We start from the raw sequence: 20783 nt of genomic DNA on the forward strand, positions 1-20783 counted from the left end.
AAAAACCTGTGATTCCAGCTACTGGGAAGGCTGAGAAAAAAAGAGTTACAGTTTGTATTTAGTAATGACAAAATGATTGCTTTATTCAACTAAAACCATTAGCTAATAGAAGAAAGTATTGCCACAGAATGGAATATTTGGGGAAGATACCATGAAAATGGTAGAAAATAAAGAAAAATATAAATTACCTGTTAATCTTATTCAGAGTGTATTAAAGTAAATTAAGTCAGGAGAGTATGTGCACAAATGTATGATGCATAAGGTGTCCTCAGCATATGAAGTAATCCTAAACAAAAAATAATTTAATAAAGAAGTTTAAAGAAGATTGAAATATGATTGCAGTGATGGGAAATGAGTCTTAAAGTGTTCGATACTTTCCTCAAATACTAGAACCTTAAGTATAACATGGAACAGTTATTTTCCATTAAGGCCCTACTAAGATGCTTGATATTCAGACAGATAATGAGGTTAAACTCAACTGCCTATGTTGTAGGGTAATAACAATAAGCTTCTCTTCCAGAGGGTTAACAACCAAAAGTTTGCAGACCAAAAATCAGAGAAAAAGAAGGGCTGAAAGGACAGCCAACATTTTGGCCCTAGCCTTTCAAGGTCAGTGAAGACTCAGGACTTAGGAGAACATGTACTGTAATATCATGTAACTCAGTTGTGTCCCAAATTTTCTGAGCAAGGAGATTATGGGGCCACAGCGGAAAGTGATTGTCAATGTAGAGTGTGCCTAAGGAGAGTCACATGAAGAGAAAACATTCTCTCAGGCTTTCACGGATAGGGTTTCAGGATAAATCCTGAGGAGATTTGACTGACCTTATCAGATACAAAAGTGACATTTCTTATTATATGGGTCTTGCTTCATCTTGATCTTAATCATCCAGCAGAAAAGTGTAAGGACAAAGTATAAAAAGTAAAGACATATTAATATGCTGATCTGTAAAAGGCTTAAGTCAACAACTTCTATCATTGCCAATCTTAAAGAAAACCCACTACTATATTGGACTACTGGACTATATTGGAATACTTTGCTGAATTTATGCACCTACAATATTTAAATGACAGTGGAGTACCTTTCTCTGACAAAACTAAACAAAAAAGGGGGATACAAATTAACAACCATTTTGTATCTGTATATTCAAAATAGGATAGATATACAGCTGCATTCTCTTAATTCAGTGAATAGAGAGTTTTGTCCTAATAATGTTTTGGACAGGATATCATGTCTGCATCTTGTACAATGAATAACCACTAAGACAACAATATGCAATGTATTAATTATTGTAACTGTAATAGTAATCAGTTTTGAAACTTTCTCATTGCTATTTGATTCTCAATAAAATTATTTTTTTAAAAAATAGAGATTGTTCTGAACCATGCTACAATAGCAAGGATTAGACTTATTCTGACATTCTGGGATGCATGTAGGTACCAGGTAAAAGTGCATGGGATTCCCACCCCCTTCAGTCTCAAAGTAACAAAGGACTCATCTAGAACCAAAGGGGCCTTTTGACTATCAAGAAAGAATTTTTAATGATTTTGGATGCTGTGGATTGCAAGGAATATAGAATCCCCATGGGCTTTAATGACTGAAACCAAAATAAAGGATTATTTCTTTCTTGTTTCCAGAGCAAGTAAAGGGTGACTTTATCTCTTTATAGAAAATTATTAAGTTTTTCAATACTTGTAAGAGATCTAATTAATATGTGAACGATGCATAGATAGGCAGCAGTATTATTTTCTTTATCTCCCAAGAGAAAGACCATAAAGTTAGAATATGTTTACTTAGGAAAAGAAAATGTTAAGATTTTATACAGAGAAGACAAATTCAGGGCTGGAAAGACAGCTTTGTAGAATAAGCGCTTGTTTGGCAAGTGCAAGGTCCTGAGTTCAATCCCCAGTACTGCTGAGAGAGAGCGAGAGAGAGAGAGAGAGAGAGAGAGAGAGAGAGAGAGAGAGAGAACATAAATTCATACCTAAATAAATGGAAGATAATAGTATTAATTATGATACAAAAAGGAAGTAAATGAATGTATAAATTAATAAAATTAATAGCATGAATCTGGGTATGGTGATACAGCTCAATAATCTAACACTCTCGGTGTCTAAAGCAGGAGGACAGCAAGTTTGAATTCCATTTGGGTAACTTATAGATTCAGCAAGACTGTCTCAAAGATCAAAATAAAATAAAATGAGGGGCCGGGGAGATGGCTCAGTGGAATAAGCACTTGCCTGGCAAGCGCAAGGGCCCGAGTTCAATCCCCGGTTCCACAAAATAAAATAAAATAAAATAAAATAAAATAAAATAAAATAAAATGACTGGAGTTGTAGATTAGTGTGAAGGTCCTGGATTTAATTCCCAGTACAAAAAAAATAATTAATAGCATGTATTTAGTAAAAGGATTTTGAGCTCTATTAAGTAGTCATAAATTGCAAAAAATTATTAAAATAAGGCTTTCATTATTTACCTTGCTTAAATATAACTTGATATAAATGAATACCCAATGTCAGATAATCAGATGTTGTGATAGATTACTGGCAGAAGTATTAATTCAGGAGGCTTTAGTTTTTCAGCACTTATTCAAGTGAGCTTTGTTTTCCGTATATAAGTAAAAATATCTCCATTAGCACAAAAGGTGTACGGTGCTACAATTTTCATTCCCCAAAACAATGCCAAAGCGATTCTACTATATCAGATCATTTTTTGGTTTTGTTTTCATAAAATGATTTCCTGGCACCTAAGACATATATTAATTTGAGAAAAAAAAATATATATATATACCTTCTCACATTTTAGTCACATTCAGTCATACTAAAATAAGAAAACAATAAAAACAAAATAACTTCTGAGGAAAATGCAAATATAAATAGAGTCTAATCTGAGAGAATAGAAGTCAAAAAGGCAGAAGTCTCAGAAGAGAGGGAACCTCAGTGAGATGAGCTGAGATAACACCCATTCTTAGACAGAAAGCTGCATAGTACAAATCAGCCAAGCCCTGGAGGGAGGAGGCTTAATTAGTTAGGATATTTATCTATAATAAATAGCATTCTGATTACCTCTGGAGCTCAGCAGATTCTGAGAACTTTGTTGTGATGGGCCAAAAATCACCGGGTAGTTGGAGACTCATCAAAGGAAAAGCTCACCAGATAATTATCTCTTTGGGGATGAAAGCCCATATCTTATAATTTGGAATTCCAGAAAGACATCATAAAAAATACTCTGTACAGATGAAATCTTCTAATCAGAGTGTCTCTTTTTTTTCTTACTTACTTGGGAATAATTTTTTGGCTAAATAAGATAGCTAATGGAACAGTGATTGATCAAAGCAGAACCAATTTTAAGAAGTATGTTGGAAAAAATCTGAATATTCACCATAATGTCAAAACATTAATGAGAAATCTAGAGCCAAGGCAATACCTCCCAAGACATCAAGCTAATTTTAAACTCTACATAAAATATTTGTTTCTGTAGAATTTTATTCTATGCTTTACACCATGCAAGAAAAAGAATCATGCTGCTCACCAAGAATTGGAAGTTTCTTTAAATCTTGAATTCAGCTTTATGATTTAGAACTTATTTATAAAATTGGTAAGTAGCAAAAATTGGAAAAACTGTAGCATTGATCTTTGTTGGACGCTGGGATGATTACAATACTCTTCTCACACTATTATTTAATATCCATTTCAGGGGTACAATTGGGTTTAATTTATAACAAGCATGTTACCCTTATTTTCTGAAACACAAACATCAAAGATGCAGTTAAATTATCTTTATTCTTTAAGCACGGCTAATTTTTCTGGACATTTGGACATCTTAGATCTGTTCATTCTTCTTTAACTTTGAGTTAGATGGCCTTTGGCCTGACTTAGAGTATGACAGTGCATAGTTTTGTAAAAGACTGTAAATTCTGCAAAACCATAAGGGTGCAGGATTTGAAAAAGAGTGGACAATGTGCATCAGAAACAAACCACCTACACCGTGGAGGAGCTGCCGGGTCTCATCAGACTCAGCATGAATGAGCGAACCTACGTGAAAATGAGGGATGACAGAGAGCTTCGAGGAAGATTACAAGCATACGAGCAGCATGTAACAATGACACTGGGAGATGTAGAAGAAACTATGACCACTACAGGAACCGAAGAAGACACATGAAGAAATATACAAATGAACAAAATGATATCCCAGTGATGTTTGTCTTGGGAGATGTTACTGTGCGAGTTGCAACTCCACTAAGACGTGGCTGACAGAGACTTTGTCCCATGTGACAACATTTGGCATTCAGTTGCGTGAGACATTCAGAGGGCATGGCTCCACACACAGTGATACTGACAAATAACCAGGGGATCTATTCATCCATGAAATGAGTTGATTTCCCAAAACTATACAATGTGTTAAACTAAGTATCATTTTTGTTTTTCGCTTAGCTTTCCACTAAACATGTACCTGAAGTGTTTTTCAGGAGTTGGTTTACTCTATTCTTGCAGGCAAAGTCTACTCATTTTTTCTTTAAATTAAAATTGATTTTATTTTTTTATTACACACACACACACACACACACACACACACACACACACACACCTCAGGGCCGAGCTCAGTTCTGCTGAGTCCCACAATAGAAAAGTCTGTTTCTGTCGGAGACCCAAAAATGAAGCTGGATGTAAATGAACTCTCTAACAGGACTATTTAAGAAATTAACAAAAAGTTTCTTTTTTGTTGGACAAGTCTAATCATATTTCCCTACAGTCCTTCATACTTTTTATACCTTTTCTCTTTTAATATAAAAATTCTAGGACAAACAGTTTACTCTTTGAAGAAGAAAATTTATTTTCAACTCTACATAATAGATATAAGAAAATAATAAACACAACTTTGGACTATCTGCTGAAGTTCAATGTTTAAAGGGCAATTATTTTTGTTTCAAAACAAGTACATCAAAATAAAAAATTCAGCTCTGAAACATAAACAATAGAGGTAGAATTTATTAATTTGCATTACTTAAGCAGATCTAATTTTTCTCCAGTTTCTCCAAATACAACATGAGATGATTTGGTTATGCTTTAAAGAGGAAATGAGGCACTTCTTATTTATTTCTATATTTATTTACTTATTTATTAATTATTTAATATAGCATCTTGCTACACAGCTCAGAGTCATAGTGATACTCCTGTCTCAACCTCCCCAGTGCTGGCATTAAAGGTGTGCACCTCTACACCCGGTTTCGATAGCAGGCATGGTACACATGGGGTTCTGGGTTGGCATGGTATGTGGTACTGGAGATCCAACCTGGGTACTTGCACTTGCCAGGCAGGTGCCTCGACCACCAAGCTATCTCTCCAGCCCCAAACCATGATTCTTAAAATCTTGTAGAAAGAAGTAATAAAAATGTATCGATAATGACTATAAATAAGAGAAGAAAAGTTTGGGAAAGAAATGGCACCCTGACTATCCATGCATTAGTTTAGTTTCTGGGTTTTCATATGACCAGGAATGTGGGGTCTGGGTGAGAGAGAAATGGGAATCTGGCTACATTATTAGTAGAGAACTGCAGTAGTGAACTTAATCCTCAGCCATAAAGGAGAGACCAAGATTATTTCAGAAATGTAACTGAAAAGAGAATGTGTGTGTGTGTGTGTGTGTGTGTGTGTGTGTGTGTGTGTGTGTGTTTCTCTCAGTGTATTAGAAAGAGACAAAATGAAAGATGCCTTAATAAAGTGCTGGTGGAAGGAGAATCCTGCGAACATTAGATAATTATTACAATGTGCATGTTTTTCCTAATTCTTCAGAAAACATAATTTAAAATTTTATTCTCTTTTTATATTTTAAGGGATTTCCTATGCATTCATTTGCCTTTTCCACTGGGCTATCTTCGAAGCAGAAGTGAAGAAGTCACTCTTCTGCAAGCCTCCCTGTGAAGGTAGAGGCCATAGAGAAGACATGAAATGTTTTAAATTTTGGATTCTCCACCAGAAACAGTATAGTGTCCAAATTCATATGACACATATTCTCTGAAAAATTCAGATTTGTCTACCCAACTGGAGGACAGATCCTGGCATATGAGAAATGATGTCCAACATGAGCCTGGTGAGGACATTCTTCCTCACAGGCCTTCCACACCCACCAGCCCTGGACACCACACTCTTCAGCCTCTTCCTCCTGATTTATATGCTCACCGTGCTCGGCAACCTCCTCATCCTGCTGCTCATCAAGGTGGATTCCCACCTCCACATCCCCATGTACTACTTCCTCACCAACCTGTCCTTCATCGACATGTGGTTCTCCACTGTCACAGTGCCCAAAATGTTGATGACTTTGATGTCCCCAAGTGGTGGGGCCATCTCCTTCCACAGTTGCGTGGCCCAGCTCTATTCCTTCCACTTCCTGGGCAGCACCGAGTGTTTCCTCTACACGGTCATGTCCTATGATCGCTACCTGGCCATCAGCTACCCTCTCAGGTACAGCAGCATGATGAGTGGAAGAACCTGTGCCTTCCTGGCCGCTGGCACCTGGCTCAGTGGCTCCCTGCACTCTGCTGTGCAGACCACCCTGACCTTCCGTTTGCCCTACTGTGGGCCCCACCAGATCCAGCACTACTTCTGCGATGTTCCGCCCATCCTCAAGCTGGCCTGTGCAGACACCTCGGTCAATGAGATGGTCATCTTCGTGAACATCGGTGTGGTGGCTTCTGGCTGCTTCCTCCTGATAGTGCTGTCCTATGTGTCCATCGTCTGCTCCATCCTGAGGATCCGCACCTCTGAGGGGAGACACAGAGCCTTTCAGACCTGTGCCTCCCACTGCATAGTGGTCCTTTGTTTCTTTGGCCCTGGTGTTTTCATCTACCTGAGGCCCAGCTCCAAGGATGCTGTGGATGGGGTTGTTGCTGTTTTCTACACTGTGCTGACGCCCCTGCTCAACCCTGTTGTGTACACCTTGAGGAACAAAGAGGTGAAGAAAGCTCTACTGAAACTGAAAATTGGGTCAGCATTTACTCCGGGTAAATAATCAAGAAGGAGCAGATACACCTAATTATTTTTTCAATTTGTAATTAAATGACACCTCCAACATGAACATGATGCCTAAAAGGAATATTTAAAATGTCCAATCTTGATTTTTATTGTAATGCTCCATACAGTATAAATTTTTCTTGCATATCGTTTGTCATAATCCCAGATAAAACACTCATTAAATGATGGTAATATGAATAAGGACAAAAGTTCATTCTTGTTTTCATGTTCCACTATATAAATCATTTAAAAATAATTTTACCATCTGTGTAAATTCCTTCCCAACACTTACAATATTGTTATAGCTTGTTGTAATCCATCTATTTAAAAGCTTTGGGAAAAATTTCCCGTTTTATACTTTTTATATTAACGAAAAACTCATACTATTCACAATTCATTATGTAATACATTATCTGTGTGATGCCACTTTCACTTTAGAAACACTAGCTAAAATGAAGTTTGATTCCTAATTGATCTTCATGACCTAATATAAATTATGTTCATAATAGATATTTTTAAATGAAAATAATAGAATAATCTTAGAGATATAAATACACTGTAAACATATTGAGAATATGTTCTAATTTATAAAAAATTACAAGGCAACAGTTCCCACACAATTATACTTTGCCTATAAGTCACATTTTGTTTGACTTGAAGTTTATGAATTATTTTGGAACTAAACTCAGGACTGGGTTTCCCAGGCAGGCGCTTATGCTGCTGAGCTCTCTATGTAGCTTGACTTACAGTTTGAAATCAACATTGGGCACTATGAATGACAGGAAGGTTCAGGCCCTGAGCCTCATAATCAGTCATCCAGATATGTGCATGTATTAAATGTGTAATAACATTTATCTAAATATAAATGCTTCATTTAAATGCTCATGTACCTTTTCACTACCACACATGCCAGTTCTCCCTAGAAAAGCAAGAAGAGAAAATTGGAAAAATAATACAAAATTAATACTAAAGAACCAACTCTTCATACTTGCACCAGCTATACTCAAGAGATGTTTGAGTAAGAACATCCATTCTGCCAATTTGCTATATCTTGCTCAAAGTGAGCTGTGAAACTCTACTGAGAAAAAAAATCACACTTGCTACAGTAAGAGGCCCACATGAATGATTAAGCAGTTCTACATGTACAAAGCTATTTATGTGTGTTTACACCAGTAATCTAGACTAACAAGGGCTAGTTATATACTCTAATTCATTTTACAAAAGAGAAAGTTGATGTAAATATAGGCCAAAATGACTTGCCCATTAAGTTTACTTCTATTATTTCCAGTTCCTGGTAACATCACATTATTTTATCTAATTCATAATAACATAAGTGGCATGGTGCATTCACTGAGTCACAGGATAAAAAGTACCTGCAAAAGAATAGCAAGCTTTTGTCTTCAGCAAGCTCACTGTCTCGCAGGGGAGTGAAACAAACCTGGCATGATTCAAGGTACATTGTTGTAATAGTTGTCCAAAATTCATTCTAGGCTTGAACTGGAAATGTGCCGGAAGATTTCATGCACTGTAATATGTATTTCAGAACAAGAAGGGGATATCAGCAATGGCCATTATATTACATATTGTTATTGTCAAATTTGTTGCTTAGAATACCAGATGTACATATGCAAAATTGACCAAACAATTAAACTTTCGTACTTCCTTTCAATAAACTTTAATTTTTCACTTGTCCTTTTTGCCTTTTATTCTTAATATATTTTAAAGAGATAAGAAGACATTAAACACAGTATAAATTTAAAAGATCAAGAGGGAAGGTATTCAACTGCAGTTGTTATGTCGCACATTGTTGTCCTGCTTTGTCTTTCTCTTTGTTTTTATTCATTCTAGTTTTTGTTTTTTCTCTTTAAAATGAAAAATTATAAAAGTAATGCATATTACACAAAATCATATTGAAAACAGTTTAAAACTTTAATGATGACATCTAAGGCAAAAGCCCATGCTCGTATTTAACCACAAAATTATTAAAATAGTTGTAGAAATACATGAGACTGCAATAAATAATCATCTTTTTCAACCATTTGTAGTTAAAATTTGCAAAGTGATAGTGTGATATCTCAGCTGAGATTTTGATGAAGTTACTATTGTGACATCTGGCTCCAGATGTGCACTACTGTTTTTGGTCCAAGAAGTTTGCTGGACTCATAAACTCCATCACAATAAAAAATCAGAGGGACAATGTTTAATGAAAAGAACAAACTTTATCTGTAAAGAAGAAAAGGAAGTGGAGGAAAAGAGAAGATGCATAGCTACCCTAAGAACCAGGGCAGGAGGCTGTAGATAGATGGGGAGCCTCTAGGCCTTTGTTTCTGGTTACCTTTTTAGGGGGTCAGAGATTCCTCCCCCAAACTTGCCATAGCTGGGTTGGCTTCCAAACACTTCTGCCTAGGGTCATTTCTCCCTGTGATCTACATGCAGCTTATTTCTATTTTTTTGTCCTTGACCTACTTTGGAGGCCTTATCTTTGGGATGGGTGGCTAGTTGGCAAGGGGGTACCTTGTTCATGGTGAGCTGAGAGTTAGTAGGGACATGTGGGTATCATCTGTACTCTGTAATGACATAGAGTGAATAATACAATGACCCTAGAGTAAATATCCATGTACATATATTTATACATATGTGCATGTGCATGTGTATATTAGTACACAGGTGAGAATACACACTCCTTAGTCAGCCTACCACCTCTATATCTATTGAAGATGGGGGTGAATTATCATTTGTGTATTTGGATTTCTCTGTGTCCTGCCTGTCAACTCTTTTTCTGGTCTCTTAGTGCAAGTCCCAAGGCCATTTGGTGTCTGTCTTTATCTAAAATTTCTATTTCTTTAAGGTTCAACATATCAATACTTGATGAAAAATACCTGTTCCTTATTATGCCTAAGATGTTTGAAATGTAGTGAAATAGTGAGGTTAAGCTTGATAACGTAAATCGTTTGATAATAACAATAAGCTTGTCTTCTGGATGGTTAACAACCTAAGTTTGCAGACCAAAATTAGAGAAAAAGGAGGGCTACAAGGAAAGCCAATATTTTGGCCCTACCCTTCTAAGGTCAATTAAGACTCAGGACATATGAGAACTTGTACTGTAATGTCATGTACCTCGGTAGTGTCCCAGATTTTCTGATCAAGAAGGTTATGGGGCCAAAGAGGAAATTGATCGATGATGTGGAGTGTGCCTAAGGAGAGTCACATGAGGAGAAGACACTCTCTCAGGCTTTCACAGAGAGCACATTGGCCAAGCAATGGCCGTGACTCATCCACATGGCTGCACTGACAAAGGTTCTACAATCTGAGGTACAGGATCTCAGGATAAATCCTGAGGGCATTTCACTGACCTTCTCAAACCAAAAAGCTACAACTCTTGTTGCATAGGTTCTGCTTTACCTTGGTCTTAACCATCCAGTAGAAAAGTAGGAAGATGAAATATAGGAAGTAAAGCCATGTTGTTATGTTGAGCTGTGGGGGACTCACGTCAATAATTTCTGACATTGCCAATTAAACAGAAGAGCCAATGCTATTATGGGCTTCTGTACTCTTTTAGATTATTTTGCTGAGTTTACACACCTATAATATTCAACAACGGAACTTAAAAAAAATTGGGGTATAACTATGAATGTCCATTTTGTATCTGTGTATTCAAAGTGGTTGGGATAGATATATAGTTGCATTCTCTTAATGAATAGAATGATTTTTTCTAATCGTGTTTGTAAGTAGGATCACAAGTCTGCATCTTGTACAGCAATTAACCACTAAGAAGAATATATGCAGTGTGTTATTTGTTGAAACTGTACTTTCGATTTGATTTGAAACTGTCTCATTGCTATATGTTTATCAATAAAACTTTGAAAAGAAAAAAAATAAATAAAATAAAATAAAATAAAATAAAATAAAATAAAATAAAATTTCTATTTCTTCACCCCCATCCTTGACCAGTTTCACAGGGAAATTTTCTAATAAAGTTTTTTAATTCTTTTCAGCCAGGATTAGCTACAAGACGTAATGAGTCTCCTTGGATAGCTCTTCCCCTTCTACAGAGCCCTGACCTTATAATATAATCCACAGATATCACTCAGAATTATCAGATAGGAAATTTAAAATAACTATGATTAATATGCTAAGAACCTGAATAAAAATTGTTGGCAATGTGAAAGAACATATCAATACCTGAAGCAAAGATTGAATCTTTCTAATAGAACCCAAAAGAAATACTAAAAACAAAAGCACTATAAAAGAAATGAAGAATGGTTTCATGGGTTCGGGATTTGTTCCATTTGTCAAAAAACCTCAGTTCATCAGAAAGTTGTGGGTGCTGTGTGGATGGACACCTACAATGTGAAGAAATTGTGCAATCAATACAGAAGCATCTATGAACATCAGCGAAAGCATCTCAGTACTCCCTGCTTTTCAATGTTCACACTGAGCAGCCCTTAGCAGAGCCTCTGTCCATACCATTGAATACAGCCTTCTGCCTATTACGATGTTCTTCTGTGTTGACTTTCAGAGTTTTTCTTACCTGTGAATGACTTGGTGCACTTCATTAATGCTTTGCAATACTCTACACCACTTTAGAGGAATAAGAGAAAGTTCAATCAGTTGCTTTCATTAATGCTTCACCACATGGGTTCTCACCTTCCATTTATACACTGTCTTTAGGGTAGCTGACCAGTCCAGATTTGTTATGACACAAATTTCAACCACAGTTTCAAAATTCCACATCAGCTGACACTGGATGAATTGAGTGGAGAACATCATGCAGAATCTTTGCAGCTTCACAAATGTCTTTGATCTAATAGTCATTCACCCTGGCTGCCTTTGACACTATGGGTATGCAAAATGTGAAAATAAAGTCTGTGAAATGAAAATCTTCTGTCCAGTGATGACTTTAAAACCAGATAACAACCATTTTGAAAATGTTCTGTTCTATAAAGAATGGGGATAGAACATCCTTTCATTTTAACAACTTTGCCCACCATGTGAGAAAAGTTGAATCATGCTGCAAACATTTGAGTTAACACTTTAGTCCAGTTAGCAGCACTCCCTCTTCTTCACCTAAAGAAATGAGGCAGGATGGCCCCTTTGCTAGTATGTCCAGTTAGTACAAAGCCTTGACAACATATATGTGCAGTGTGACCACTGAGGTTATAACAGAAAAAAAATTAGTTTGGTTTTGGTGTGTGATGCCCACTTGTTTTTCTTATGAGGATGAAAAGCTTCAAAATGCAGTACTATTTGGCATAGTGAAAAAGAAGCTCTGACTTACACACTACGCTGCAAAGGTTATGAACTGTAATGAAGATTGTTACTCATCTCTTGTGCATGAACCATTACAAATTACAAAATTAGAACTTGCTTTTTTATTTGCTCATGCATTTCTGTTCATGTGCATTTAGTGATTAATTCTTCCACCTAATCTGTGTTAGATCATAGTATTTACTATAGCACCTTATATGTGAGGTCTGCGTGTTTATTGCACTGTAAATACAATCAGTTTCCTTTTGTACTCTGTGGCTCTTGGACACAAATATTCTCCTTGAGCTCTGTGTCTTCTAAGAACAAAATTTAGTATTCACTGCATTAAAATGATGAAAGTTATTGATTCCTGAGAAAACAGGGCTGAACTCATAAACAAGTGTCAACACTAGAGTCATTATGAAGACCAAACTACTACTTTAGAATTTGAACCAGGTAATTCCTAAGCTATAGCTACAGCATTTAGTTCTTATAATTAAAAACAACTTTTACTACTAGCTAACTCAGAAATTGTAGCTTCAGGGACTCAGTCAAATATATCACGCGACGCCCAACACATGCCAGGGACACATTAGCAGGGAAATGTCAACAACCAGTAATGAGCCTCTGAGGACAACAGTGCTCCAGAACCACTAATTCAGGAAAAAGACAAAACCAAGACAATAGACCAAAATACGGTGTAAGGAGAAGAAAGATTAGTGAAGTTTTCGTACTGATTCGGGATGCAAGTAGCACTTTCTGGGTTTCTTATTCTGTTTAAAAGGTTTGCTTTTTAAAAACAGTACTGGAGGCCTGCTCCTCAGTGCAGTTCTTTAAGTGGCTGCTTCAACAAAACAGTCAGGCTCAGGTTGTTGTGGTTCGATCCCCACAACTCAAGCCAGACAAACCTGCCCTGAAGGCATTCGGAGCAAAAAAAAAAAAAAAAAAACAGTGCTGGTAGCTGTTAAAGCTTGATAATAATATAATTAAGCACTTCCCAAGTGAGGTCTTCCTAATTATTATTTGATAAGTTATTTTTTATTCAAAATTAAAATAACCTTTTGTTTTGTTTTGTTTTGTTTTCAGGAATTTCTATTTGAGCCATTCTGCTCTCTCATTTTTTTCCAATTTTTTTCCTCTTACTGTCATTTCCACGAGGTGAAGAAGACAGGTCTGAGGGAGGAGGATACAGAGGCTCCAGATCCAGCACCTCTCTTACTGATCCAGTCACAACACATAAGAGAAATTATAGAGCTAAACACAAGGAAAATAATTCTCAAAAAGATATAGGGAGTTTGGTGAAATAGCCTTGTTTCCAAATGGAAACTTCAAGCAAAGAAAATTATTCTGGACTCAACCCAAAACATTGAAATGTAGTTTAAGAATTCTTATAGGGCTGGTGAGATGGCTCAGTGGTCTAAAGCACCTACTTAGAACAAGCTTGGCAAAGCACAGGGACCGCGGTTCAATCCCCCAGCACCACATGCCAGCCAGCCCCGCCCCCTGGTGGGCTGAGCTGGCCACATACACACACACACACACACACACACACACACACACATAAATAAATTTAAAAAAAAAAAAAGAATTCTTATAGTGACATAAAATACAGTTACCTATAGAAAATATGTACATTGTTATTGGAATTCTTATTCATATTCATTGACACAAACTGCCCACATCCCCAAGAAAACAGAAAAAAGAAACCTGAAAATCATGTGAAAATATTGTAGCGTAGAAATTAACATCAGGTACTTTAGTGACAAACATTCTAAGATCGGTAATTGTATAAATTTATATAACACTACTTATCTTTCAGTACTATCTCCAAAGATTGGATTTTGGTAATCTTTACAAAATGTGCACTATAACATGAATTCAGTAAGATATATTGTTCTGTTTCTAAAAATTTAATTTACTATTATTTCATTACTTCACATATTTTATTATGGTTAGATATGTTGAAAAATTAGTAAATAGAGTATCAAGTTACAAAATTAGCTAAATGACTAGAGAAATGATTACATTGTCAATAGCAATGATCAGTACTAAAATAATGTATTACTAGTAGTACACATGAGACCAGATTGTGACATCCATAAAAATGTTACCTAACTTGCAATGAAAGCAAATGTAAACATAAAGTTGGTTCACAACAACAAAACATTCCACAAAATGTAAAGGCAACATAGAAAATGTTACAAAGTATTGGCAAACCACACATTTGATAAAGATTTCATACTCAAGATATGTAAAGAATTCTCATGACTCAACTGGAAAAAAAATCAGTTCTTGAGTAAAAAAAAAGAACCAGACAACTTATTCAAACTGACATTCCTAAAAAAGCACATATTACTAATAAATACATGAGAAGATGTGCAACACTATTAATCAATTAAATACAAACAAAACTACAATAAACTAATACCTCACATCTCTCAGTGTGGCTGTTGTAAAAGTTCCAGAAGTCTCATCACATGCAGATGCCCACAAGCATGGCGTTTATGCAGCCAGTGTAACTCTGTATTGAGGGTTTCATTTAAGATATTTTATGGGGCCAGAGAGATGGCTCAGTGGAATAAGCGCTTCCCTGGCAAGCACAAAGGCCTGAGTTCAATCCCTGTTTCCACAAAAAAAAAGAGATATTTTATATGTGCTAACTCTTATTTTTCTAGTTTGCAAAGGAAATATATTGAACTCTTCTTTTTTTATAATTTTATTCATTTTAATGAGAAAAAAAATAGCAATGAAACAATTTCAAAACAGATTAGTAGGATGTTTATAATAATTAATACATTGCATATTGTCTTCATAGTAGTTATTCAGAGGACAAGATGCAGACATGATATTTTGACTAAACAGTATTAGTACAAGCTTTTATTCTCATTGAAATAAGAGAAAGTAGCTGTATGTCTATCATAACTCTCTTTTGTATACATATATATTCTTTTTCCTTTCCCCTTTTTTAAACTGTTATTTTAAAACTTATCTAATAATATTTTCACTTTTCTGAGTTTTAAATAAACAACCCCACTTGTCCCTCTCCCTAATGTGGGGGTCCCTGTACCACAGCACATGCTACTTTGTTGAATTTCCAAGATTCAAGATGGTGCTAGAAGGAGATATTTGTACAGTACAATAAGTCAAAAGTATCTGTACAAGAATTATCCTTCTCTATGCAAAACATATGTATCTAATTGAGTAAAGCAGAAAATTCAAGGTCAAAATACATGACAGAGACTAGAAATATCCACACACACTTAATTTTCTATGCACATAATGCTCAGGACCATTAGAGTCTAACTTCGTCCTAAACCCACTCATCAACCTGAAAGAATCTGAACCTAAAAGAAACTGATCAACCTAAAAGTTTCGCAGGTTCTCCAAGTGGTCCTTGCTCTACCACTTGGAGAGTGGTACTGGTACTCATAGTCCTGCGCAGAGATAAAAGGATATTCAGAAAATGAAGACTGTTTCTATGTTGGAAGACTCAACATGGACAACCTGTGCTAGCAAGGAGAATTAGATACTGGGACATCACAAAACACGCGTTCACCCACACTAATGCATACAGAGCGCCTAAAAGTTAAAAAACTGATTTCTTGCTTCAGCCATGAATAAACAGCCTCTAATATTTGTTGTTGTTCTTTTCCATCACCCTAGTGATGATGAAATTCCAAGTTTGAGTAGTGGTCCTTTGGAGACCACTGTAGTGTCCCCAGTCTCCTCCCAGGTGTTAAGGCACACCATGACAGAAAGAGATCATGACAAAACAGAAGCACAGCAGGGATCTGGGATGACCAGTTAGCAGAAGGCCATGAGGCAGCCAGAATCTTGGTATGTACTCATGACACTGTCATAAGGGAGAAAGAAAGCTAGATGTGCTAGACCAGTGGCTAGGCTGGGCAAGTAAGGCTTATAAAAGAGGGAACAAAGCATTCTGGGAAAAGGGACAAAACAGCCAGATCTAAGTTGTGGTTAACAAGTAACCTTCTTTGTAACCAGTTCTAGGAAGGAACTTTCCTCTGGAGTCATGGAGGCCTCAGCAGAGCCAGTATCTTACAGCTTAGGCCTATGGTAGCTGCTTGCTGTCATGAAGACATATACCCAGACTTGCCCATAATCCCTGATTCAACTGAAAGCTAATTGAGGGAAGTACCTCCATCAACTTGCACTGTTGACAAGTAGGCACAGTCACAGCTGGCTCTAGAGAAGGGTGACATGGCATTCCTCTACTAAAGACCAAAAAATAAGGAGAAAGCACATATAATCAACTTAAATAGGTGAATTATATACCCCTCTGTATCTGAGATCCAAGTAGAAATTGCCTTTAGTAAAAAGTTTAAAAAAAAAAAACCAACCCAGAAGTAATTTGCCAGTATATCAGAATGTCCAGCATAAATAAGATATGTAATTCCAGTCTTAAAAATCCTTTTGAAAATCTGTGGAAGAAATATTTTTGAATTGGTAATTTTAAACAGTATTTGACAGAGAATGCTTTTTGATATAAAATTTGAGCAACTAAATTGTACTCTTAATTTTGAAAACATGAGCACAGCACTCCCTCGTGTTTACTCTGCCTGAAAACATACAACTTTGTCTTTGAGCTTCAGCACAGCTTTCTTCACCTCCTTGTTCCTCAGAGTGTACACAACAGGGTTGAGCAGGGGCGTCACCACAGTGTAGAAAACAGCAACAACCCCATCCACAGCATCCTTGGAGCTGGGCCTCAGGTAGATGAAAACACAGGGCACAAAGAAACAGAGGACCACTATGCAGTGGGAGGCACAGGTCTGAAAGGCTCTGTGTCTCCCCTCAGAGGTGCGGATCCTCAGGATGGAGCAGACGATGGACACATAGGACAGCACTATCAGGAGGAAGCAGCCAGAAGCCACCACACCGATGTTCACGAAGATGACCATCTCATTGACCGAGGTGTCTGCACAGGCCAGCTTGAGGATGGGCGGAACATCGCAGAAGTAGTGCTGGATCTGGTGGGGCCCACAGTAGGGCAAACGGAAGGTCAGGGTGGTCTGCACAGCAGAGTGCATGGAGCCACTGAGCCAGGTGCCAGCGGCCAGGAAGGCACAGGTCCTCCCACTCATCATGCTGCTGTACCTGAGAGGGTAGCTAATGGCCAGGTAGCGATCATAGGACATGACCGTGTAGAGGAAACACTCGGTGCTGCCCAGGAAGTGGAAGGAATAGAGCTGGGCCACGCAACTGTGGAAGGAGATGGCCCCACCACTTGGGGACATCAAAATCATCAACATTTTGGGCACTGTGACAGTGGAGAACCACATGTCGATGAAGGACAGGTTGGTGAGGAAGTAGTACATGGGGATGTGGAGGTGGGAATCCACCTTGATGAGCAGCAGGATGAGGAGGTTGCCCAGCACGGTGAGCACATAAATCAGGAGGAAGAGGCTGAAGAGTGTGGTGTCCAGGGCCGGTGGGTGTGGAAGGCCTGTGAGGAAGAATGTCGTCACCAGGCTGGCATTTGACATTTCATCTCACAGTTAGTCACCTTCCCTGTGGAAGGAACACCAGCATTTACCCTTTAATTATAAAATTACCATCTATCACCTGCATAAGAACTGTGTCATCCATTATAGATATCTTTATAATTGTTCTTACTTCATCTATTGCTGAGCTTATTCAGCAAAGGTGATGAAATGATTTCAGCATTTTCACATACAGAGATGCAGGCATATAGAGACAGATACATGATGACCTACAGAAAAATAGGCGAAAGCCATTGCACTAGCTTTCTTTTGGTGTACTATAAATGGCAACAAATTTAGTGATATAAAACATACGCATTTACTCTCATCCTCTCTGTAGCTCAAGTCAGTTGGACCTGCTCAGATTCATATAGGTTTTAATAAGGAATGAGCTAAAGGTGCAATATCGTTTGCGGATTAGGGCTCTCTTACACATATATGGACCTCAGTGGCCAATATCTTCTCCCTGTAATGTTATTTCTGTGGTTTCCGTTTTCTTGATGGTTGTCAGAGGAGCACAAAGCATTCTAGGCTCTAGAGAACACCGTAGACTCTAGAAAGTCCCAGCCTCCCAGCCTTCTCCAACATGGCAGCTACTTTCTCAGAGTCCTATATTGCTTCCACAAAATGTTACATGATGGAACGCGATCCAGGGACTGAAATGCCATCATATTCAGAGGTTTCATGTACATTTATTAGAAGGTAATCATGCAGGGACTGTACACCCGGAAGTGAGTGTCTTGGAGGCTGTCCGGAATTCTACCTTCCACATTCTACTATTTAATGAGTTAACTTAGCCAAGAATGTAATTCTTTGGTAGCAGGGAATATTTAAATAGTCTACTGTACATCCTAAACATTTTCTATTGTCCTCACATGCAACCTGACATACTGAATATCATTTTTCTAACTTAAATTTTCATGCATTGTATAAGATGCATCTACTTATTACAGAGCTTGGTATATGACAACAGCTTAATAAATGAAAGCAAATCACACTACAGTGCTTCTTTGACAAATAGTACAGAATAGCCTTTTTAGATCTTAGACAGAAAGAAAACTGGTGAAGCATCTTTTTATTTCCAGATACTTCTAAATTCCAAATTTGGCTCTTGGGGAAGCCTTCACCCATTTTACTGTTATTGGGGCCCGTTACTGTTCAGCGATTGTCTCAGGTCTCTCAGAGCAAATAGGAATGTGACTCAACGTTTGGGGGGGGGATTTCTCACAACAATCATATAATCCAAAGAATACTCAGCCTCACCTCTGCTAGTCGCCTCTACTCTCACTTGACTGTCTCTAAAACAGTCTAAGAATAGTAACTTCACATGTATCACTCAAATCCAATCTCTTTGGTAGAGGCCAGTTTCCTGCCATGCATCCTCCCACCCTAGACAGCTAAATATTTTCTAATATTGGCTTTGCTGGGTTTGTCCCCATCCTTTTCTGCTACTCCTCATCTTCATAATGACAGATGAAGCTGTCAGAGAAGACAGCTCTCTCAAATCCATGTTTCTCACATAACATCTACAATCTAAGGCTGGAAAACTACAAGGGCAAGTGGAAGGCATCTAAGTCTTCTGGATCTCAACAAAGGTTGGGATTTGGTATGACTGAAGCAGAAAGCATATTTTTATTTAATATGAAATATTTTCAAGGCTTTATGATTGTAATTGTTCTGAGTGAGAAGACCACAAAATCAGTTTTCCACTAGGAAAGAAATCTGAATCTGCTCTTTGCAGAACCCAGGTAAAAATCTGTCATATAGCTGGGAAACATGGCTTAAGCTATACTGAAGTTGTATTTTTCCAGATATGAAACTATGTGGTAAAAATAAGATTATTATGATCACTAGAACCAATGTTAAGGCCTCAACAATGGAAAGAAAACTGCAACTTTTCCACTGTATAAACTGGATGCAGTCACACAAACCTTCATATTTAGATTTGGTAAAAAGAAAAAAATTCATCTGGAGATGCCCAAGTTACTCTGAGGTATAATGTAGGAGCCTCAATCAAAAGCTAGTGTTTGTCCACTTTGTATGATACCCAAACTCAGTATTTATAGCCACTAAATCATTGTCTGTCTGTCTGGCTACTATCCAACTATCTATCTAGAAAAATGACATAACTAGGCTGAAGTCTAATGATTTTCAAGTAATATGTCTGTGCATACATGCTTAAGGGAAAGAAAATAAGGAAAACAGAAAAAAATAAATTAAATCAATCTTCCTGAGAACTCACCTTACACAATGAGATTCATTTCAGTCATAAAACTTCCTTGAGTTTTTCCTATAAGGTTTTCACTGTCATATATATATATATATATATATATATATATATATATATATATATATATATGTTAGATTGAGAACTATCATTCTCAAACAGGATAAATCTATACTGCTGACAAAGAGTGACCCATTTCTACTCAAAAATAACACTAGTCCACATGCAGAGAATGGACACTAACACAGCTAAAGCAGCAGAAGCTGACTTGATTCAGAGTCTAGGGGGATGAGATTGTGCTTGAGTACCCAGGCTCCTGGGTGAGAGCGAAATCAGCAGGAAGAGACAAACACAAGGGACTTATAAGCAATCCCTTTTCCCAATGTGGATTTTAGTGAAAATCTCCCAGGATAACCCAAGTCCTATTAGAACTAATATTTGTACCTATGAAGAAAGAAGTTATCCACTTCCCTCACCACTGATGGACAGACACAACTACTTGTTCTCAGCTTAAAATTGTCCACCTTCTGCAATAAGCGCCCCCTGCCTGTGCTCCCCACCTCACTTCACACAGTCTCTCTCACTGTATTTTTATACCCCGCTAAATTTCTAATTCCTTTGTTGTTGTCATTAGCATTATAAAGTCCCTTCTCAGGGGCCGGGGAGATAGCTCAGTAGAAGAAGTGCTTGTCTGGCAAGCACAAGGGCCTGAGTTCAATCCCCTGTTCTGCAAAAAAAGAAAAAAAAAAAAGTCCCCTCTCCCTAAGACATACCTAGGGGTTTATAAGGATTTCCCA

General features: G+C 37.4%; 2 protein-coding genes across 2 annotated transcripts; one reads left to right on the forward strand and one right to left on the reverse strand.

Annotated features, from left to right (window-relative positions):
- The first annotated feature begins 6070 nt into the window (after positions 1-6070).
- LOC101561150 (olfactory receptor 10G7) lies at positions 6071-7006 on the forward strand. Its single transcript, XM_004636521.1, has one exon. The coding sequence runs from the start codon at positions 6071-6073 to the stop codon at positions 7004-7006; it is 936 nt and encodes a 311-aa protein (XP_004636578.1).
- A 9820-nt stretch (positions 7007-16826) lies between these two features.
- On the reverse strand, positions 16827-17762 carry LOC101571368 (olfactory receptor 10G9). The gene has a single exon (XM_004636386.1). It carries the CDS (start codon positions 17760-17762, stop codon positions 16827-16829), a length of 936 nt encoding a protein of 311 aa, XP_004636443.1.
- Between the last annotated feature and the right edge of the window lie 3021 nt (positions 17763-20783).

This window comes from Octodon degus, unplaced genomic scaffold (genome assembly GCF_000260255.1).
Source record: "Octodon degus isolate 3935 unplaced genomic scaffold, OctDeg1.0 scaffold00080, whole genome shotgun sequence".
Taxonomy (NCBI): Eukaryota; Metazoa; Chordata; class Mammalia; order Rodentia; family Octodontidae; genus Octodon; species Octodon degus.

Bases quoted from the DNA above. Each gene is read 5' to 3' on its own strand.
- LOC101571368 (XM_004636386.1), bottom strand. From the start codon at position 17,762: ATGTCAAATGCCAGCCTGGTGACGACATTCTTCCTCACAGGCCTTCCA.
- LOC101561150 (XM_004636521.1), top strand. From the start codon at position 6,071: ATGTCCAACATGAGCCTGGTGAGGACATTCTTCCTCACAGGCCTTCCA.